General features: G+C 37.2%; 2 protein-coding genes and 1 pseudogene across 3 annotated transcripts; 1 reads left to right on the plus strand and 2 right to left on the minus strand.

The window, feature by feature from the left end:
* Window positions 1–9,734: 9,734 nt before the first annotated feature.
* LOC147502476 (uncharacterized) lies at window positions 9,735–10,497 on the minus strand. The gene is made up of 2 exons (XM_086604542.1): window positions 10,318–10,497; window positions 9,735–10,175 (listed from the first exon to the last, which is right to left on the minus strand). The coding sequence occupies exons 1-2, from the start codon at window positions 10,495–10,497 to the stop codon at window positions 9,735–9,737; spliced, it is 621 nt and encodes a 206-aa protein (XP_086460668.1).
* A 676-nt stretch (window positions 10,498–11,173) lies between these two features.
* On the minus strand, window positions 11,174–11,614 carry LOC147502477 (uncharacterized). The gene has a single exon (XM_086604543.1). The coding sequence runs from the start codon at window positions 11,612–11,614 to the stop codon at window positions 11,174–11,176; it is 441 nt and encodes a 146-aa protein (XP_086460669.1).
* Window positions 11,615–18,826: 7,212 nt separating this feature from the next.
* On the plus strand, window positions 18,827–21,079 carry LOC147502478 (purine permease 3 pseudogene; annotated as a pseudogene). Its single transcript, XR_015221709.1, has one exon. The product of XR_015221709.1 is annotated as a purine permease 3 pseudogene (transcript).
* The last annotated feature ends 2,811 nt before the right edge of the window (window positions 21,080–23,890 follow it).

Genomic DNA, 23,890 nt, shown 5'->3' on the forward strand with positions numbered 1-23,890 from the left:
ACTGTTTCATCATTTTAAAAACATTTACCTCAACAGAAATATGGCCAAAAGATAAGGACATCTTACCATCGCGGCAATTTATAAGCACGTTGGCAGTTGCCAAGAAGGGGCGCCCTAAGATAATCGGTACAGAGTCGTTAGCGACTTCTGTATCGAGGATAACAAAATCTCCAGGATAGTAGAAATCCTGAACCTTAACAAGCACGTTTTCCACTACACCCTTAGGATACTTTATAGACATGTCCGCTAACTGCAACGTCATTTTTGTAGGTTGCATTTCTTGTAGACCTATTTGTTTATACAAATAAAACAGAAGTAAGTTAACACTCGCCCCCAAGTCTAATAAAGCGGTCGTCGTGTGGGATTCTCCTAAGGTGCATTTTACAGTAGGACGACCAGGGTCCTTGTACTTAACAATTCAATTATTTTCTGATAAAGTTGGGAATTATTCAGTTAGAAAGGCGCCTTTTAGGTATGTTGGTCTTACGCCTATTAGTGCACAACTCCTTAAGAAACTTAGCGTGGTTAGATAGTTTTTAATAATAGCCGAGAAAAGAAGGTTTATCGTTAGATTTTGAAAAACGCTCCTAATCTCCTCAAAGTTTGTATCCCCGGTTAGCATGGCTAATTTCTGGGGAAAACGGTGGCTTCTCTATATTTAGCGTATGGGCTCAACCGGATGTCTAACCTTGGGTATCCGTTTCTTAGGTTGTGATTTAACCGGTACCTCTACGCTGGTAGGCTCTTCAGTTTCTATTTCGTATCTAGTTCGATATCCCGTGTAGGGACTCATCGGTGGGGTAACTATAGGCATAGTTACTTTGTTATCAACCACTTTACCGTAATCCAGAGTGGTGATGGCATTTAGCTCACCTACGGTTGTAGTTTCCATACTAGTATTACCGCTTTACCTCAAAGGTCGTGTTTGCTATTTTAGGGTTTGATATCGCCACCCTCGAAACACGCTTTTGGTTGGGCTTTCTCTTTGGCTAACTATTGTATGCCCTGATTTATGGATTGTAAGAGCTGTTGGTTCGATTGAGTCATTGATTGGAAAAGTTGTTGGGTAACCTGTATAAAGGCGTCGATACGATCCGGTTGTGTAGGTGTAGTAGTCCGCGGGTGGTGCGACCGAACTATCTCACGCTGATTATTTATGGGCGGGTTGTGATAGTTATTATTGTTAACCGAATGATACCTCTATTGGTATTATAACTATTATAATTACCCCTGGACCTTGTGCTTGACCTTGTCGTGGTTGCGCTTGGTTATTATAATTATTATAATTCCCCTGACCTTGTCCTTGTCTAGGTGGAGCTTGGTTATAATTGTTTGCTTGCCTAACATTTTGGTTATTAAACCCTGGAGGTGTAACTTGTTGATTGTTTCGCCAACTGAAGTTGGGATTTTGTCTCCATGGGGCATTAGGAATAAGATAGCTATTAATGGAGCAAACATTATCTTGCTTTGATTGTTGTTGTTCATAGGCAAGAGGACAATAGGAGTCAGGGTGCTCAGGACTCAAACAGAAATTACATGGGTTGGAGTTGACATTCATGACGGGGATAGGCTTTTGTTGAACATAAATAGCCTCTACCTTTTTAGTTAGAGATTCGATTAAATTTTAAGTTCGATTGGGTTTCATCTCAAACATACCGCCCTTAACTAAACTGTTGAAGAAAAACTAGCGAGCGGGGATATCATCACTACCCCCAATTATTATTATCGCTTAGATTGATATTCTAAAATTTGTAAGCCTCCGAGGCTCCTTTACTTAGGAAACTACCCCATTCATTATGTCAAGGACTTCTTTATGGTGGTGTAGAAGTCCTTTGAAAAAGGCACGAACTAACGTGTCTTTCGCTAGGTTATGATGTGGACATTCTATAATGAGATCGGTGAAATGATTCCAAGCCTCTGAAAATGATTCATGAGGATTTTATCGAAAGAAATGAATCTTGGAAAGCATCTCATCCGTCTTTTAGGGTGTAAAAAATGTTCCATAAACAGCTGAACAAGTTTAGCCCACGAGTCCACAAAATTAGGCGTTTGGGCAGTTAATCAAGACGCCGCCTTATCGGCTATGGTGAAGGGAAACACCCTCAGTTTAATTTGTTCCGCACCAACCGTAGGATGGTGGAATGTTGTAAGGACTTGTTCAATCCTACGCATGTGCTGATAAGGTTTTTCATTGTCTAAACCATGAAAACACGTAATAAATTAAATATGTTTGGGGGATTCAAAAATCCCAATCGGGTATGCTAGAACGATGCAAGATTTAGGGCTATCGCCAAGGCTTTGTAAAAATCGGAGAGAGGAGTCTCTTTCTTCAGCCATTATGTCAGGTGTGGTGTGTGGAATAGTAGCTAGAGGTGTAGTGATTGGTATACTAGATAGACGTGTTTGTTGACGTTGACGGTTAATTACGTTCAGTGTTTTTCTCCGGCTAGACCTTAATCTCATGCAAGTCTAAGTCTAAACACGACAACACTCCAAACAATCTTGATATACTAGTATAAACCTCTAACTGGAGATGCGAGGTGTGGAAGAAAAGAATACCTGAATGCCTCCTTGCTTCGCTTTACTTAATAGCGCCTTGTTTACGCTGCGATCGCTGTATAACAAGTTAGAACACTGAAAATTGAAGAAATGGAAAGTTTGAAACAAACCTGAGGAAATCGGGCACTTTCAGCAGAGGGAACAGGTGCGCTCTGTTTGGGCGTAGGTGCGCTCCGTGTAACTTTAAGTTACAGTGTTTGAGCTGGTCGCCGGTTTTGGTTTGGGCAGTCGCTTCCAGTTCCAGGCGCTTGAAGCGCAGTAATTAATTTTTCGAGGAACTTTTCAATGCTGAAACGGACAACCACAGTATGAATCAAACAAGGGTGGGTGGGTTTAATGGGACTTAAAAATGACTAATTATACTATGAAACCAAAGCTAAAGGGAACTAAGATGGCAATGACTAAAGTTCATGAGAACTCTAAACGCATTTGATAAATGTAAAAGAGTAGTTTTACCAATGACTAAAGTTCAGTAGAGAACTCTAAACGCTAGTAAAACTAGAACTATTTTCATGTATCTAATTTATCAAAGTTTTTAACTACTCTCAATCAAATTAAGATATAGTAGAATCTAGATAGAAAGTTAAAGCTCCACTCTTAGTTCTTTAGCATCCTCGATGGTTTCGTGTCAACTAATCAATCATAAGTCTAGTGAGAGATTTACGAGGGAATTCTATACTACCATTCTCATGGTGAATTAATCGCTTCTAGAGTCAATAATTCAATTAACAAGTTACTTAATAACGAAATGATAGAATGCTAAGGGTTTGAATCTAGATAAAGAATTAAAGGGAATTGAATCCACCTTAACTCTACCTTTAATCCTACTAACAAAGACTCGTCAGTGATCCAAATTGAATGCTTGATATCAAAATAGTAATTCTAATCCCTAATTATACATAGGGCATTTCTACCAATTCATAACTAGCATGTGAGCGATTAAACCCATTCTCATGGTGAATTAATCGCTTCTAGAGTGGAATAACTATCACGACGATTTCTAAGTTTAACAAAGATCAAGCTTCATCAAGGCTTCTTCAACCCCTCTAATGGAGGTTTAGCCTTTTAATTCATACAATTATCATTTCCCATTGAATTAAATCTAGACATCATATAAAAATTCTATCTTTATTACAATTTGTCTAAACAATAATTGAAATCTTAGGTAATAACCTGGAAATGAATAACAAGTAATAAAGGAATTTAGATCTAAACAATTGTAAATGACAAAATCGAAATGAACAAGAATCTACTATTTTATTTATCTAATCGATGAAGAACAATGATTTAAGAGTTTAATCTAAAACAAGAATTGAATTGAAACTAAACTTAATTAAAAACAATTAAAACTAGATCTAAAATTATCTATAGTTTTAGGTCTAATTAGCTACCATTAACAAAGAGCTAAGCTTTTGTTTTTATATGCTCCAGATCCAAAAATCGTGCATGGGCTTGGAGCCATGTTTTGGGCCGGAAAATCGGGCCAAAAACCAAATTCTTTTAGTCCGAAAATGGCTCTTCAGCGATTTGGCTTCAACAGACTTTTTGTCTACTTATGCTCCTCTGATTGGGTCAAGACTTAGACCATTAGAAAGCTCTTCCCGAGCCGGTCGTTTTGACATAAGGTAGACCCAATTCTGAGATCTGAGTCCAAAGATATGGCCTTCGGAAGTTCTGCTGACTTTGTGTGTTGTTTCTGCCCGCGTTGACTTTGACTTCTTAGCTTTTACCGGGCTTTAGAAAGGCTTTGTCTCCTTGTCTCCTTGAATCTTGGCCTTTATCACAGAACTTCTTAGCAACCAATCATTGCTCCTTTATCTCACCAAAGTAGCACATTTCTGCACATAATTGACTTTACTGCCTGAAATACATAAAAAACACGTAATCAGTGTTAACTCTTATTTATTACTCACATAATTGGTCTAAAAGTATGATTATTAAGGGGTTAAAACTACAGTTTTGGGCTCTTATCAATAAACAAAGTGCCAAAACCATAAATAAAGAAAATTCCATCATCTGAGAATTCAAAACTTCAGTCACTCGATGAAAAAAACTATAAATATGTTGATAGCATACAGCAGTCTGAATATGCTCCTCACCAAGAAGGCACACATTCTTTTTTAAGGCTTCTTGCAAATAACGAAAAGTTGTATTCATCTTTCCTATGTCCTGGTACATCATAGCTACATTTATGAAAGTTGCAGCCACGTCAGGATGATCAGGACCACATGATAAACTTAGTAGGAGCAATGTCCCGAGACATATGCCATAGAGCGAGCTCTGTTTGGTTTAAACCAGGATAGAAGAGAGCCATATTGCCATAGCTGTAACAATGAAACCAATTATTCGGTGACACACATACACAAACCAACAATAATCTGAAAACTAATATACAACGTTAAATAAGGAATCTGAAAGCTCTTTGTGTGTTGCTTTATGGAGGAGTTTTCCCTTCTACAACTATTATTATGAGGAGATTGACAGATTAATTGGTACATGTGAGCAGTATCTAGGTGGTCCAATCCGAGGCAGCGGTCATTTATGATAAGTTCTTTGTGCTGCTGCATTATTGCTCCTGCCATGTCTCCATGCATGATATAGAACCATTGCAAGGTACCTAATGAAAGAAAAATTACATTATCAACACTAAGCACATAAAAAAAATTACAGACATTATAAATACCAGATCTACTCACTACATTATGTTTTTAGTTAAAAAAACTCGTCAATGCAAGAGTCGCACAGAAAAGATAATAAATGGACAATCTTTTGCATTGATGATGAGACCTTAGTTTTCAAAGAAAATTCAGAAAAAATATTATGGTACCACTAAGATAGTTGGTAAGGAAGAACAATAGATGTCTCATCCACCCAACAGATATGTATCACGGAAAAAGAAACCAAGGGGTATATAAGAAGGGAGAAAAGTCAATATATAAATGGTAATTACCGGCAACAATTTGCAACCTCTTGATGCATGGAACCAACCACCTGCACCCGCAGTCAAACAAAACCACAGAGCAGTTAAATTATTGTGTTGGTAGCACTAAAAAGTGATGCTTAAAAAGAGAAAAAGAAAACGGAAACCATGAAATGTGGGTATATGGAAAGAGCATACTTGCTGAAGTATGGAAAATGCAATGGCCAGACAAAGTGTAAGCCTCATTAAGCATTCCCTTAAACAATTCCCAGAGCAGAACATAGCATCCACCAATCTATCTAATAAAACAAAAAGAAAATCTCTACGGGAAACAAATGGCTCAGAGAGGATGAAACAAAAAAAAAACCCCTTTACCAACCGAACTTTCCCCATTTCCACAAGATCCCTAGCTTCTACGAGTCCTGATTCGTGAAACACTCAAATGGAGTGATGCCTGAGTAGCAGTTTCATAGAGCTGTGAGTGAGGAAAAAACTTCTTAATAGCTATTCTGGTTTTCTTTTCCTAGGCATGACACAACTCACAAGCCTCCCTGTAAAAAGCTCAAGTCCCCAAAGCTTATGAAATCACATCGATGCTAGTATTATGCTTTAGGCGGCATATCAGGGAAAACCTCATTATTTGATGAAAACATGGTAACTTCTGGAATCATAAATTCACCGCAACAAAAAAAATATATAAGTGAACCTTGGGATATCATAATCTCCATCGAGAAAAGTAGAAACAACAGAAATAAACAAACTACATATTGACTCCTAGCAGCATCAAACTACATATTGATTCCTAGCAGCATAAAAGTTTCAAGTACCAAAAATAAAGAAAATTCCATCATCCGAGAATTCAAAACTTCAGTCACTCGATGAAAAAAACCATTAATCTCTAAAAGGAAAATTTCCTAATGAGAAAGGCTCCCAAAATTCCATTTCTTTGCTCAAAGATCTTGCACAGTCAAACTTGCAATAATAAAAAAAAATGACAAATAAGAACAGTAAGTCAGTAACATAAAAAGAGCACTTCAATCATTTCTCATAGCCTAAAGTAGTGATTATATACTAATCTGGTGGAAGTGACTGCTTCAACTTATCAGCCTTCTTAAACACAGAGTGTAAAGGTACTTGGAGCAGCGAACCTTGAACTTGACCACATCTTTGCTCCTCTTAATTTTGACAGATCGTGCATCCTTCCTTCTTACTGTGAGAAGGAAATCCTTGACCGCGTGAATTTGCTTTGGCTACACAAACAAAAGAAGACGTACAGAATGTCGAATGTTGTAGGATTGTATTCCCCATTGTCCAGTTGGGAAGAAAGGCACACACACACGAACAAAAAAGAAATTGCAAAGAAAGACTACTGACAAAATTCCAATTTAAAACATATATAGAGAAGAAACTGACAGAATTAATATATATACTTGTAGGAGTATAAACATTTCTACTGATCAAGCTTTCCATTTACAAGAAAATTAGTATATCACTCTTAACATAGAAAAGGGAAAGAACATGCCGGATAAGCATAGATATGAGAATCAAAGTTTCTTCGTTCAACATTGATCATATCTTTAAGTTTTAAAGAGTATAAACAGACATCACCACTAAGTAGGAACTAAAAATAGATTTGTATAGAAGAAAAAATTCAACTGATGTAAGGTTAAATAGATTGAAGGTGCATAATGAAGCTAAACTGATGTATAGAAGAAAAAGTCACTAACCAAGGTGCGTAATGAAGTCTCCAGCACAGAAACGGACAAAATGGAAATACACTCCAAGTCGCAGAACTACATAAATAGAATGAAGCACATTAACCAAGTCAGAGCCAATACACATGTATAAATTTGATGACCATGAAGTCAATGAGAAACTACTCAAAGTAAATGGGAAAAGAACTTACAAATTATAGTAAGACTTCTGGGTATACAAAGTTTGGGGTATGATTTCCCGAATTTGGAGGGAGGAAAATATTGATTCTGTCTGAATAAGTGCACCTTTGATAGGGCAACATATAATTGACCATGATTGAAAACTTCAGTGCGAAGGTCAATTCCCACATATTTAACTGATTGTCCTTGTGACTTATTTATAGTCATTGAATAAACAACACGTACAAGAAATTGTCTTCTTGTCATATGGAAAGGAAAATCAGAAGATGACGGTAACAAAGATATCCTTGGAATAAATGCATGATTACCTACCTTTTCACCATTTAAAATTCTTGCAAAAAGAACGTGTAGCTAGCATTGGACCACCATCAAGCGGGTTCCATTACATAATCCATCTTTGGGAGCAATATTTCACAACAGCATTATAGACAACCAACTTTAAGGTTGAGACAAAACGGTGGTAGACCAGCTGGATCAAGTGAGTTTAGGTACTCATTTGGGTATTGATTAATATTGACTGGATTGGTTGCATCATTGTCTGTCATCTTGTCTGCAACTAGAAAGAGAGTGCTTTCCCCTGGGAACATATTTAAAGTAGTTGCATTAATGTTGTTGATATCATCATTATGTGCTGATAAAATTGTGCACTCAGTTAAATATTCTGGTGTAACAGTGGAAGCTTGATCAAGCTGAGGATATGTAGTAGAAATAAGATCTTGAAGATTTGCACATAGTTGAATTGTGGAGGGTAGTTCAACTGTCTCGCTTAGGTCAGTTCATATCTAAGCGTGGCAAGGAGAAAATAGTAATGATACTAGTACTAATAAAAATAGTACAAAGAAGGATGCAAATGAATATTAGAATGAAGGAAAACAGTAGAAGGGAAAATGCAAAGTTTGGTACCTCTATTAAGAAATTTGCAAACGCAATATTTGCAGAGTTTCCATTTTCCAATCGCATGTTTTGGGCAAGAGTTAGAACATGAATGTGATTCAAAGGAAGGAAGACCACAAGGAAGGACGCACAATCTGTTCCCAAACCCCTTTGGGTATAACTGGAAGGCATTGACGGAAATCACCACCAAGCACCACTGTTATTCCACCGAAAGGTTTATTATTGTCGCGAGTATCCCGGAGTGTCCGATCAACTGCCTCCACACATAACTTGTTTTGCATTGGGACAAGTACTTCATCCCAAATAATAAGTTTAGCTTCCCTGAATAATTCGGCATGTATTAAATTCTTACTAAACCCATAAACAGAGGTATCAAAAATATCGATCTATTGAGATGCGAAAAGTTGAGTAAGCCGTACGACCGCCTGCCAACAGTAATGAAGCTATTCTAGATAAAGCAACCATAATAACAATATGCCCCTCAGCACGACACGTAGCAACGATTGTGTTGTAGACAAAAGTTTTGCCTGTTCCCGCTACTCCATTAAAAAAAATAGCTTCCCTTCATCTTTGGAAACCGAATCTATCACTGCTTTATACGAGAAGTCTTGCTCTGCATTAAGGAGTACCCTGTTGCTATGTGCTTTTTCATTTTGAGGGTCAAACTGAAATTGCCGTTGGTCATATATGAGACAATTTGCAATAGCTAAGTTCCATCTGGTAGTTAACAGAGGCATAGACATCAGAGGGAAATTAGCTAGTGATTTACCTTACTCTATTAGAATCTCATTTAAGAGAAATAAACCGTAATCTTGCACTTCAGCAGGGGTAGGTTCTTGAATGTTGGTGCGAAGCTTGTGTGGAAGGTCATCACATATATTTTCACATAAATCATGCCACAGTATATGTGGTTGCAAAGGATTGCACTCTACGAGAATAACACAAAATAGTCGGTGAAGATGATATTCAGTTTGCATGATTGCAGCCTCTTGTAGGCATTGCACCCATTCACTGTCATCCTCCAGAAGTCCGCGTGCAACACAGGCATCTTTGAAAGTTGGAAGTGGAGGACCATTTCCAATCCTCTTCAGATCATCAAATGAATGGGGTCCTTTTACAACCGTGAGAAGTAAGCGCAAGTAAAATCACTCACCAGAGTTAGGAATGACAAAATACATTCTACCAATAGCAAATCTTCCTTCTTGTCTCCTATATGTCCAAGTTTGTGATTGTTTGTTCTAGACGTAGTATTCCGAGAACTCTTAATAAGTGAGGTTGCTTGCTCTTGAATCTGATGCACAACACTCAAAGAAGGCAGTCAAAGTTGACTTCTGACGCTCAGCTCTTGATAGTATATCATTTACTGATTCATCTACTTTATAAACTATGCGGTGCATTCTGGGGAGATGAAGTGTCAAGCATACAACTGTGGGAATCTCCTCGTGCAAATGGAAACTTAGCAACCTCTAAACAGCTTCAGGGGGTCCAATGTATCTCACATCCAAGTATTGTTGGATCTCATCCAAGTCACTGTACACCATTGTTGCCCTGTCATGCCCTTTAAATATATACTTGTGAATGTATTTAACACAACAGATCCCAGCACAAACTTTGACATTAATGTGGCAGTTGAACACTTTAGAAAGATAATGATTATAAGAAACAACATCCCTATTATCAACTGTATGCCCTCTCACAATATATGATCTACCATTGTCACAACGACTGTAGATAGGATATCCATCTTTATCCATAGTGGTAACATCTGCAAAAGTCCTGGGGTAGTGATGCTTGCATTGACCATTTACCATACACAGAGAGTTAGGATTTTTTAGCCCACATGGACCATGAACCATACATGTAAGGACGATCCGAAACAAATCAGGTTCGACTTCTGGATCAGGAAACTTTGCACATACAATGCTATCAACTTGAGCAGGTACACAAATCTTGTCGAATGTTGAAGATATATAAGTGCATGCATATGTGGCAACCCGCGTTTTTGAAACTCAATGGTGTAGACATGTGCAACTGCATTACCAAGCACACCTTTTTTTTAATTTCCTTCATCAAGGCCCTTTGCTTTAGTTCAAAGGCACGGGCCACCACCTCAGGTCGATGAGTTGCGGTTTGGTGCGTAGACAATGCATCAACAACTTCCTCCCAGTGTGGGTTTGCAGTCATAGTGAGAAATATATCAGGATGCTTATTGTAATGCGTGATGGCCATGGAATCTTAAAAAATTTCAAACATGTGCCTTGAGCTACCGACACAAGATGCTAGTAAGACCACTCGTCTTCCTATTTGGTTTGGGTCAAAAGCATTAGCTGCGACATCAGTGATACCTTGATAAAGTTCGGCCCGAAGCTTGTCTTGTTGTTGCCTGTAATATCTCATTTTGTTCTGTTCAGTCACTGCCCACCCATCGACCACAAACTCTTGGAACAGTTTGTGCCCTCGCAAGATTGCAGAATATTCTCCAGGGTGTTCAAACAACCGATAAGAATAGAAGTCCATCTGTGTCAATCGGTCATTAGTAGCTGCTGCAGTTAAACTGTTTGAACGTCTCATGTTAGGTGACCACCCAAGATCTCCTAAAGGAAATATTAACACATAATACAAAGGCAAGTAAGCTGGATGACATTCACTGATTTGCATGAATTCTTGCCCTCCTTTAAGATAGATGACAATATCTCTCATGCTTCCCCGTTCGCTGCCATCCCCAGGTAAAATGACAACAATCTCATCTGCGGTTGGCAAATTATAATGGCATCTGTCTCTAGTAGCATTGTAATACAAATACGCAGGGACGTTGAAGTTATCACCATGGTTAAGAGAGGCAGATCTAAGAACATCGTATGCATGGCGGAAAATAGCAGAGAAATGATTATACTGGAGCATAGTTTCATGAATGATTTTGAAGAACATCTGTGTTCAAACCAGGATTACGAAGTTGACGTAACTCCAATGTAGCACTGGGATCATATATGTAAAGTTGAGAGTAAGTTGGCTGCCGCCCAGAGTCAGGAATTAGAGCTCCAGTCCTATGACGCAGCTGACCATGGATAGTAAAAGGTCGTGGACCTCGTCCAGTAAACACACGCTCATTTCCTCCAAGGCTCGTAAATGCAAAGGCTTGATTGTATTGCCTCATGTACTTGCAAAATAACTTTGACTCATTTCCATCATATAGAGCTTTAAGAGCTGGTGGTAATGGTCGTAGTGGAGGCAATTTGACTTTCCCTTGCAAACAGCAAGTCCCAAATCGAGGATGTGCTAATGATGATTTGGTTAGCCGTTCATCCATCCAATGGAGTGCATTACAGAATGGGCATTGAACATCCATTCTCCCTAAGGAGTGTCTTCCTTGTTCAATCAGACGGTCAGCAGGAATATTTTCAACTTCGTCTTCATCATCACTGATGTCAGCATTATTAGCAGAAATTGGACGGTCAAAACCATTATGGTGAACATCCTCACAATAATGTGCAGGATCTCAAATGGTTGTGGTCTGTATGAGAAAATTATTATTTAGACAAAGGAGCTAATTTTTTTGTATTCTTGTTTTAATAAATGTGAAGAAGTATATATACCATGAATTTCGGGTAGTTGATGATGATATAGAAGTTGAAGCTGCATTTGTCGAAAGTGGTATTGGATGAACTAATGATGAGGTAGTAGACATGCAGCTTCGCGCACTGCGAAGAATGTAGAAGAATATTATAGTTTTTTTTTTTAATGTAAACCAGGAAGAACCAAGAGAAAAGTGCATTGAACCCCGTACTGACCTTGCATTTTGGTGAGTCCGCGTTGGCACAAATATCTCATTGTTTTGATTTATTGAATCAACATGGGCACTTGATGCGACATATTCTTCGGGGAGCGTAAACAGCCTGACAGGATTAAGGAACGATAGAGATTTCTGAAGAGACTCAGAAGAAGAAAGGCGTCTGCATGGTGTCGCATGAGGTGTAACTATAGTACTTTGTGCTCGCCGCCCGTTAGATTTAGATGGAGTTCATGGAAGTGAAGGAGATGCATTTAATGCTGAACCTATCAACTGGTGGCCAATGACACGACGCGTGAGTGCTTGTACACCTCGGTTGGTGAAGTCTGAGATGCCTTTCTCTTTAGTGATCTTTTCTCTTTCCCTTCGAGCATGTTGTCCTAGTATTGCTTTTGTTAGTTCTCTCTTTGTCGGAGGAAGGGGTTGTTCTCTTAAGTAGACGGATGGGGAGAAAGAGGAATAAAAATAAAGCAGTAAATGCTAGTTATAATTTTTTTTTAAATGTGGACCAGAAGGATATGAATAAAGCAATAAGTGGTAATAAACAAAAAGAACGTAAGCGGGGAAATAAATACAATAGTCAGAAGCAAGAAATACCGAAAAGCCAGGAGGTGGTTGAAGATTGAGCCTATCTTGGGGGCCTATCTCTTTGTTGCTTTGCTTCAAAGGGTCCAAAGGGTGTTTCCTTTTGTCGAGAATTGGTCACATTGGAAGCTATATAAACCAAATAAGCAGTTCAAAAGAAATGATAATGAATGGACAACATAAGCATTTATTGGAGCCAGGTGATAGGAATACCCAGGAGCGAGCAGGTCGTTGAGGAGTAGGTGGTTAGAGGAAGAGTCTATCTTGGACCGGAACAAAAATTTGTTTTTCCTTGTTTGATTGATCCTTAGAAGGGTCCATTGGACGTTTAACCTTATCCATGTGATCCTGTAAAACATAAAAAGATAAACAACACAAATGGAAGTTTGAAGTTTGCAATGGGCAGTGGCAGTAATACTAAAGTACGTACCATGGAACCATAGAAAGTCGGGTTTAACCGTTGTTTTGATAACGTAAAAGCGCCTGGAAAAGTACAAAACGCAAAAGTTGCAGTAAGTCATTTGGATAGGGGAAACTAAGTCATTTATAAGGTTGGTACTCAGCTAAACCGCAAGATAATACATACAAAATTTAAAAGATAGCAATCCTAACAGAAACTATTATAGCAATGCAGTAATCATTTCAACTTGCTTTCCATCCACTCAACATTTAGGAAGAAGCCATTTTGTCAAACAATTTGAATACAACAGTCCATGTTATGATTCAAGTCAATGATTGTTAACAACCACACCATTACTTAAGTACTTAACCATAGAACCCATGTAGCCAAACACAGTTCTATTTGTTTACAACTTGGCCATAACCATCCGTCCATCCCCTTCTTTATGAAACTCTACCCATTACCACAGTGGATGATGTTGATCGGGGAATGACGGAATAGGTTGTTCCTTTAAGGTTTTTAAAACTACTACTAAGTAATGCGCCAACTAAAAAAGACAAAAAAAGGGACGGAAATTAGTGCGCCAACTAAACCGAGAAGAACTGAGAGAATCAAAAGGAAGAAACAAAAGGGTGGTAAACTGACCTTAAAACACCCTAGACCGAGGATGCAGCAGTAAGAAAAGGTAAGAACGACTGAGCGAGTAAGGTGGCAGTAAGAAAGTCAAGTCGCATGGATCCAAATGTTGTGGATAGAAACAACATACCAGCTGGGAGCCGCTCTTTCTGCCATGTCATATTTTTCTGAAAAAGAATTACAATTGTTGGATCGGGCCCTTCGGGCCCTACACTTCCCTATTTTATTAGATAGATTAGATAGATGTTTTAATATAAATTCATATGATAGTTTGTTATGTTAAATCAAAATCCAACCGTTGGATCTAAACATATAATATAACTAACACCTTACTAACCCTAAACATACTAACTACTCCACTCTCACTAGCTGTTCTATCTCTTTATTCTCCCTCTTCTCTCTTCTACAATTAAGATTTAGTAGTCTTATTCTAATTTTCTCTCTACTCTATTATTGAAACTATTTTTTCTTGTTTATTCCTCTCTCTCTCAATATAAAATGGTTTTTTATTTTTATTTTTGATTGGTAAGTCTGTTTTAAATGAGATCAGTAACTCTTTGATGCTGGCGGGGTTCAAGCCTCAGACTTCTGGTATCATCACCCAAAGGTTTTGTATTTCTCTCCTTACTCTTAATGGAATTTCTTTTAGAGGAAAATTCTTGGTGCATAAAGAAATCTAATAGATTAGACATTAAATAGAGTCCAAATAAAGTGGGTTAAATGATTTTTTTTTAAATGATTGATGTAAAGAATGAAAATTTCATTGATTTTAAAAAAAATTGCTTAAAATGAGAGCTTCTTTAGATCTGTTTTGGACTCGGAATAACTGACGAACCAACCCAAATTTTTCGATTCGGATCGGATCAATTTTTAATTTTTGGTCAGGTCGGTTCGGTTTTCCATATTATTAACCCGACTAGGTCGATTCAATTGTCGGTTTCACTCTAAACCCAACCCGAATTGACCCATGCACACCCCTACTAAGAGCATTCCCAATGCAGAGGTAATTTTGTTACCTCCACATAGGAGCCACATGAGATTAAATTGCCCTCAAATTGCCTTCTTTCATATAAGCTACCACAGAGTTGTCCAATATAGATGAAATTATGAAAACTGAATGGACTCTAAGATCCCCTCTAAAGAAAAAAAAAATCAAGCATTCTATCTATTATTAAAAACATACGAATTTCGACGATAAATAAGCAAAACAAACGAGACGAAATCTTACATCTCATCTCTCATATGTTGTGTTTCTAAAGCAAGACAGAATGTTAGATTCCAGCCAATCTTCACAATTATGTAACTTTTGATGTAGCAAAATTCATTGTTACATTTTGGTGAAGTGACATCCAATATTACAATTGCATTGAAACAATCGGGAATGCTCTAAAAGTGCCTATGCTTAAATTAAAGCAAAATTAATAATAAATAATTTTGAACTGTTTGTTGGATTTCCTTAGGAAAAACATTGGTGCAATATAGCTAGGCATATAGCACATATGTTTTATCTTGTCTAGACTAATATAATTAGGAGTGCAGACGGATAGGTTTGGATTTGGATATGGTTGTATCCGAATCCATTTGAATCCTATTGGATATCGGATGAATATCCTATCCGATCACAAAACCACAAATCAGTAGGATAGTAGGATGGATTTTGCAAAGTATGGTTGGCAAAACTGATCGAGTAGCTCCAAGAACTGCCTCAAGTAAAAATGGCAATTGCCCCAATTGTTAGAGATTTTCTGAACAAAACAGGAACATGCACTGAGAAAAAAAAAAGTTTAGAGGAGAAGAAGCTAAAGCAATTAGACTCGTAAACAAGTAAGGAAACTGTTGCTGATGCTTCGCTCATTGACCTTCGACATAGCCGACTGGAGTAGCCTGCTTTGTATTCAATCGATTCTGAATCTGAACTTTGCAAGTGATAGAAAACACTAGCTTTCTCATGGTTTAATATATATATATATATATATATATATATATATATATATATATATATATATATATATATTATATATTTTTTTTTTTTTTTTTGATTTAGTGGTTTTTGGACTGCTCTTTTGGATATCAGGCCTTAGTGGAGGCCCCTAAGTCCCTAACTATATTAATAAATCAAGTCGGATCGGATATTATTCAATGGATATCACCAAAACCCACATATGTATGGATAGAAAAATTTATCCAAATCCAAATCCAATATCTGAAATTTTCGAACAACATCTGATTTTTCGGATTCGGATTTTCGGTATCCGTCTGGACCCCCTTAGTATATAATATATGCCATGAGGATATACTTAGCCATGAGTGGTGAAGCAGAAAATGATGAGCCCAAAGAGTTATTTATTCAAACAGTCTATACTCTGATGGGATTGAGGACAATAATACACCAAAAAAGTTGAATTGGAGAAAAGAGATCGAATGTCTTGAGAAAGGCCACATTTAACAAACAAACAAACTCACCGGCAACAGACTGTTGAGTTGCAGCGCAATACTTGATCTACCTAGCCTATTTTAGGCTTTAGAGAGTTGGTTTGCGCTTTTGAGGTGCAACCACTGACTTTAGATATGCGCTAGGGGTGCCTCTTTTTTCCGAAAACCCAAATTTTCCGAATTCCGATCTGATATTTTTCCGAATTTGGCCATGACACTTGTGTTTCGATATCTGAAATTCCGATATCCGATTTTTCCGAAAAATAATTGGATCGGAATTGGATGTGTTTTCAAAATCCGATCCGATCCAATTTCCGATTAATTTCCGAAATTTTAACATATAGCAGTCTATTTCATATAGTTACTAAATTAAAACTGCAAATAGTTTACAAACCAAATAAAAACCCTAGAGAATTAGAACATTGTCTCTCACACAATTTTAAAAAATCAATATTGTCATTCTAGTACATGTCTCAATTTCTCCCATCTTCCTATTTACTGAATTAATACATTAACATGAAGAAAAATTTGCTGAATGAACGTGTTAAAAGGTCTAATTTGTTTACTGAATTAATACATTTCAAAATAATTGCTAAATGAATGTATTAACTGGATAAAAAATGGTTAACCTAAAAGAGAATCCGATTATATAATTCAAATTTCCGATTTATTTCTGTATTTTGCGGATTCTAAAATTTCCGAAAATTTTCCGATTTTCCGAACTTTCTGAATTCGGAAAAAAAAATTGTCATCCGAAAAATAATTGGATCGGATTTTTTCCGATCCAATTATTTTTCGGCAAAATTGAAATTTTTTCCGAAAGCCCTTTATCCGATCCGAAGTCACCCCTAATATGCACTAAACAACAGTCGTTAGTCGTATCTGGGTGCAGACTCAACCAGATCACCCATTTGGCGCCAAATTTTTTGAATTGTAATCAAAGAGTCGGAGTAGTGTTAAACGTACGGATGTTGATAAAACATCGCATTGAAGCTAAAATGCAATTTCAATCCGTACCTCGCCCTATGTGTTTGATCTCTTAAGTTATTACTTCTTGTTTTTTTTCGCTAATCAACTCTTAAGAGTTCTATATATAATACATATTGTTACAGAGTTTTCCTCTGCAACAATCCTTTGTTTGTTCTTAGCGAAATATGCCCACGCTCCCATGTCCCATTACTCCATTAGATAAACACTATCTATTAAAAAAAACCCTCTGAATCACCACTTCACTAGTTCACCCATCCATGATTTTCCTATTTTTGTGACTGAAGTTTGTAGGGTTAATTGGATGAAGACTCTATTAGTCTCTTTCAAAGACTAAATTATGACTAGAAACTAAATGCCCACTTGGTTAGATGGATTTATCATCACATTGTCCAATGAATTGGGACAAATATGGTGTCGACTGCATATATAGGAAATTATATTTTCCATGTCTTCTTGCGACTTATAGGTGTATTTGGCTTAACTTGTGTCCTTAATATAGTGTTCGGTGTTCCATATAATTACCAAAAAAAAATGTAGTATTCCATTCTATCCTACTCATCTTTATTTTATAGAAAAATGTGGAGTTGAATAATAGTGATTTTAGTGTACGTCTTACGGGTAAAATTATAATTTTACTTTTTTTTAAAATATTTTTTGTTTTTTAGAAAGATGTAACAGTAATTTTATTTTTTAAAAATTGTTTTTAAAACAGATTTTCAAAACTGGTGGGCCATTATGTTTGGGGAAAGTTAGATAAACAGGGTTATAAGGATAAATTCACTCTTAAATTAGTATTTTTAGTCAATTTGTAGGATCTTTTCTGTTGAGAAAATACAACACAACACAACACACAACACGTGTTTTTACATGTGCACGAGGCTAGTATACATCAATATAGTCCGTGCGAGTCCACCAATTGATAATAACCAATATACATATGACAGAATGCAGAATATCATAAGGGTCAAATTTTAATTTCAGTGAAAATTTTCCATGTTAATGTCAAGCTGTACATGGCTAACAAGAACTTAGCACAGGTCATAGTCGGGATTTCGGAATTTCCGAAATTCCAACATATCCAAAAGCCGGAAGTCCAAAATATTCCGAGCAAAATTCCCAATTTACATTTTTCGACCCATACATTATTATTTCGACCCTCCAAACGAAATATTCTATGGAATTCCGATATTCAAATCACTAACTATGGCCACATGTTAATATTCACCGAAAGGGGGGAAAAAACTCAGCAGAAGTCCCCTAAATTGAAAGTTATTACGTATTCTTACAACTTGACACTTGTGAAAAGATAAATAATTCTGAAATTTGGAAAAAATGAGCAATGTATGGAGTTTCTGAAATTTCTAAGCAATGTCCTTATGCCGCTCATGTCCCTATCCAAAAAAAAAGAAGAAATTTCTTCAAATTTGCCTAAAGTGTAGTGGAGTAGTGGCCACTGACCAGAATCACGGTATCGGTATATCATCAGATGGAAAAAAGGCAGAAAGACCAAGACGAAGACGCTAAGTGAAAATGAATTTCCGTAAAGAGTTACTCTTGTAGTTTCTTAGAGTTCAGTAATGAAGCCAATTAAGATGAATAAACAACGGACAAATTAAACACGCGATTACTCTACTTGCGCATAGGCCAATTCATATATACCCAACCCCAACTGTTGCTGGATGCTTGGTACGGCGTTACAAAACAAAATCCTTACTAAACAAATTGAAAAGTTCAGTTAATAATATATATCAACGAAAATTTACGGCCTAATATTATCCCTTATCTTAGCCACCACTAGGCCGCAACAAGTAGACCTCCTCTGTGTGTGATTTTACATCTGAAGGCTGACTCGCTATTCAGGGGTGAGAACCGAAGTCATAGGTCAAGTGGAGATAGGTTATCAGGATAGTATAAACTAGGATATATATCATATATGTATTATGTATATACATTTTATTAAAATTTTTTTTAAAACAAAATATTTAAATGTTTCAAATACCAGTCTTCCGTTCAACCAATTCGGAACAAATCGTCTGTGGTCATTACCAAGTGCTGAACTTGACCAAAGGACTTTTATCAAGCATTAGTCACCAATTCTCTTTAACTCTTAATCTTGAGTAGTTTGTGAGTAACTCAGTAACCTCAAGAATTGGATTATACATAACATTTGCCAAGTGGAATGGTACAATAGGACAAGGATGCGTGGCACGTGGGAGAACTCTGTCACTGAGCATATTTGCCTCGTCTATACAAATTTTGACGGCTTATGGTCACGTTGAACAATGAATTGAGACAAGCTGATGCAGACATGCAGTGACTTCCCATGTTACTCGAGCAAACCATGTTTGATGATCCATGTAAACCTTGGAACTGTATCTTGTCTTTGTCCTATTTTCCTCCCTTTTTGCTTGCCTGCGCTTGCCTTTTTGGAATTTTCACTGAAACTTCCTAGCTCGTACGTACGTTTTTTCTTCCTATTTAAGTCACCTTACGTACATTCTTTCCGAACATAATAAGCACAATACAATTCTTCAAATCTTCATTATCAACTACAAGAAACATTTAACACTTCATCTAGTGAAGAATGAAGATGTCAAGTTCCAAACTACTTCGACAGTTTTATCAGTACCTATATGTTATTAACTCACTTCTTTCCTTCAATCTATCTACTTCATCTGAGTCAAATTCTGATCTCAAAGTACCATTCATGTTGAACGAAGGAGACGTTGAAGAAGGAAGAAAAACTCCGAAGCCAGTAATTCAGAATCAAGAGAGTAACACCCCCACAAACGCCAACACAAGAAAATCCATCAATTGGCCTATTCTCTTATTAAGTTGCACATTTGTAGCTATTGGCGTAATAGGGGGTCCTTTGGTATCTCGTTTATATTTTCTTCATGGTGGAAACAGAAAATGGATTACTTCATGCATGGAAACAGCTGGTTTCCCAATTCTCTTTTTACCTCTATTTTCACTCTTCTTAAAATCTAGATCTCAAGGAGTTTCGTTCTCTTCATTTATCATGGAACCGAAGTTATTCATTTCGAGTGCTTTAATAGGCCTATTACTTGGGCTTGACAACTTTCTATACTCTTTGGGCTTGTCCTACACCCCCGTCTCTACCTCTTCTATTCTATTTGCAACTCAATTTGCATTTCTTGCAGTATTTTCTTTCTTCATTGTGAAGCAGAAATTTACCGCCTATTCAATAAACGCCGTGATCTTGATGACTCTTGGATCAGTTCTGTTGGGCCTTCGAACTGATGGTGATCGCCCTGCCGGTGTAACCAATGCACAATATTTATTGGGCTTTGTCTTGACTTTGGGAAGTGCAGCTTTGCTTGGGCTCATATGGCCACTTGTCGAATTGTCTTACAGTAAGGCGAAACGACAAGTAAACTATGGTATTGTGTTGCAGTTCCAGATAAATATTGCAATTTTCGCAACTATTTTCAGCGTCATTGGAATGTTCGTAAACAACGATTTTCAGGCCATAGGTAAAGAAGCAAATGAGTATGGGCTTGGAAGTGGCATGTACTACACAGTATTGGTTGCCGGAGCAGTAGTGTGGCAACTCTCATTTATTGGAGGAGTAGGAGTAGTTTTCTGCGCGAATTCATTGTTAAACGGAGTCCTTAGCGCTGTGCTTCTACCGATCACAGAAATTGCAGCCGTAATTGCGTACCAAGAAAACTTCAATGGGGAAAAGGCCTTGGCCTTGGTTCTTTGCCTATGGGGTTTCACATCTTATTTCTATGGGGAGTACAAAATGAATAAGAAGCTGAAAAATGCAGCTCAGAACCAAGTAGTAGAGAATGAATCACCAAGTGATGCACTTTCTTCAGTATAAATTGCATACGCGTACAGTTGAAATGAGGTTTCTTAAACATTTTGTGATGCAGAAAGATGTAATGGCACATATTGTATAGAACATATTCAAATTGAATTGCAATGTTTGCTAACTTGGTTTCTTGATTCAATTATTGGTATACTAAATAGTAAATACAATCTGGAAGTGGCATGTTATATTTGACTCAAACCTAGGTCACTGTACGGATAAACATTATTGCAACACAAACATATAAAGAAAACATTTTTCACAATTTTGGAAATAACTTTTTCTGAGGCTTAAACAGTTTGCCCCACTTTGCCGGCAACACATCTGCAATATAAATGTGTGAGGTTTCGTTAGTGTTCTAAAAAACACTAGGCGGTAGTCGGGCGGTGGGAGAGCGCCTAGCACCTAGGCCTTTTAGGCAGTGCCTAGACGGCGGTTTTTTTTCCTATATATATATATAGTAATACACACATATACTACAAGAAATGAAGAAAAGCATTTACCATAACTCAAAAAATAAACACAAACAAAGATACTTGTTACACAAACAAAGATACTTGTTACAAAAATGCATAATAGTTGAGGAATATTGACTTCATATAAAAACATACTCTTTGTTATAGTGACATAATTTACATTAGACTTAAGTCTTTTAAACTCATTCAAATTTTAAACATATACGGGCTTTTATTTTTCGACATTTAATCATTCAAAAAAAAAAAAAACTAAACCGCCTAGACCCGTCTAGTCGGTCCACCAATTTTTTAAATGACTAGAGCCTAGGCGAGTCGGTTGGGCACCGCCTAGCGCCTAGAGACCGCCTAGACCAATTTTTAGAACAGTGGGTTTCGTTACCAAACACCCAAACCTATCAAGCCCACCAAAACACTTTCTTAATTCCCAGTGCCTAAAAAGCAATGTTATCAAACCCAACTCGGGCCTCAACTCGAAAAAGGGTTCGGGTCATTGGATTGGCGGTTCAACCAGTGGGTTAGACTAGGTTACTGGGTTGAACCGCACAAATAAATATATATAATTATATAGGTTGTTCTATGTACATTTAAAATATTTTTTCTCCAATGGATAGAGTGCATAGTGTTTTCACAATAACCCAAGGTTCAATCCCACCCAACATTACTTTTCTAGTTTTTAAATGCTTTATTTTGTTAACTTTCAGATAATGTACATATTGTAAAGGTGTTATTTAGTTTGGGTTTTACAATATGTGATTAAGGTGAAGAAGATGGGGACAATAGATTGGAAAGACCGAAGAGTTAGTTCTTGCTTTATAAAACCACGCGAAAGTCAATCAACTAGGTTTGAACGAATGCTACCTATCGATCTATCTCACTTACGGGGAGAGTAGAATCAGGTCTGGCATAGTTCATGTAGGGGGTATTTATAGTTACTGAACATGAGGATCCACACAACACGTGTACTGACAAGCACAGATGTATGGTTGAGATTGAGAAGGAGTGTATGAATGGTGTTGGTAGGAATTTCGTAATGATGGGGAGTGATTATAGTGGTTCGTAATTTACGGTGATGGATTGTGTAAGTATGGCTTTGGTAATGATTGCATCCAGATGATGGATGATGTCATGAGATGAAGCGTTCTGCTTGAGCTCGTCCGTTCGACCTACATCACCCTGGAGCGAGCTAGTAGGATGAACATCTTAGATCGGGTAATGATGTCATTGCTTGTAGTATGAGCTTAAGTGGACCACCTACATGAGGCGAGTTGCTTTATAAGACGAGCTCGGAGGACGATGACATGAGGTCGGTAGGATATTTCTGCTTATGCTAGACACGCGCCTGATATTCATTAGATGTGAATATTACTCCCTCACACATATAATTTAAGACCCAACACCTATCATAACAAGTTGCTGGCACTAGTGGTTGGGTAAATTAGTTAATCCGCCATGTGAGGGAACGGGTTCAACTACAAAGTTTTTAGATTTCTAAGTGTAGCATCTCGTTCAGTGGTAAACAGGCCGGGTCTATCGGGTTTAATTAAAAACCACGCGAGTCAATCAACTAGGTTTGAACTGGGCCAACTGTACAAACGATCCAATAATCAACCACCCACCGGGCCGGGCGAGTTTGATAACACTGCCAAAAAGGACAATAAATTTTAGATCCTACTCTAAAAGCTTGTTCATTTTGAAGAATATTTCATATTCGGGTCCCATGTAATTGAGCCTTTTGTGAGTCTTCCCTTTCTTGATTCTTCCAACTGTGCTTTCATTTAAAAAGTGCATCAAATTCTAAAATATATCTTAAAACATCATCTTGTCTTATGGGATAAACTCATGTTTATTTGGGCGAGGGAAGTAGGAGAACAAATTTGTGGACAGACTTGTCCACAAACATCACTTTTTTATTGGTCAGTTTAACTTTTGAGCAGCTAAATAGTTTTTCTGGGCAATTAAATAGTATTTTCGGACAGCTACTCCACCAATCAGCAGTTGATGTCTTGTGCATAGCAAACAGTTGTCTGTCCACAAATTTATTATGGGGAAATAGAGAGTTTATTCATGAGATTCATGATTGTATGGCTAGTAGCATAGTGCTTTGTTGTGAAACTCCCTTTAATGATTGTACTCTTAGGGAGTATGTAACATTGGTTGTTATGGGTTGTTTTATGCTATGTAGGGATATGTTTTAACCCATAAATTTTTCAAAATTTTATTTTTTCTTAAATTGTAAAACAATATCACCATAGTTCATGTACGTACGTGTTGGTCTTCAAGTTGAGTACCCCGCACTAATTGACAAGTTCGTTTTAGTTGGGCTACTATAACTCACATAAAATACGTAATTTAGGTTTCATTGTAATGAGAGCCAGTTTTTGAACCAGTTTTTTTATTACTCACCTCCGTCTATAACTTCCACTGTCACATCCTTTTTGAACCAATTTTTTTATTACTCTTCACCACAAGGAACTAGT

Source organism: Coptis chinensis, chromosome 4 (genome assembly GCF_015680905.1).
Source record: "Coptis chinensis isolate HL-2020 chromosome 4, ASM1568090v1, whole genome shotgun sequence".
NCBI lineage: Eukaryota > Viridiplantae > Streptophyta > Magnoliopsida > Ranunculales > Ranunculaceae > Coptis > Coptis chinensis.

What these genes read in the sequence shown, in the direction of transcription:
- LOC147502477 (XM_086604543.1), bottom strand. Translation starts at nt 11,614, where the DNA reads ATGGATGTTCAATGCCCATTCTGTAATGCACTCCATTGGATGGATGAA.
- LOC147502476 (XM_086604542.1), bottom strand. Translation starts at nt 10,497, where the DNA reads ATGGCCATCACGCATTACAATAAGCATCCTGATATATTTCTCACTATG. An exon ending in TGAAGGAAATTAAAAAAAAG is followed by an intron (nt 10,176 to 10,317) that starts GTGTGCTTGGTA and finishes GTATGTGCAAAG; the next exon opens with TTTCCTGATCCAGAAGTCGA.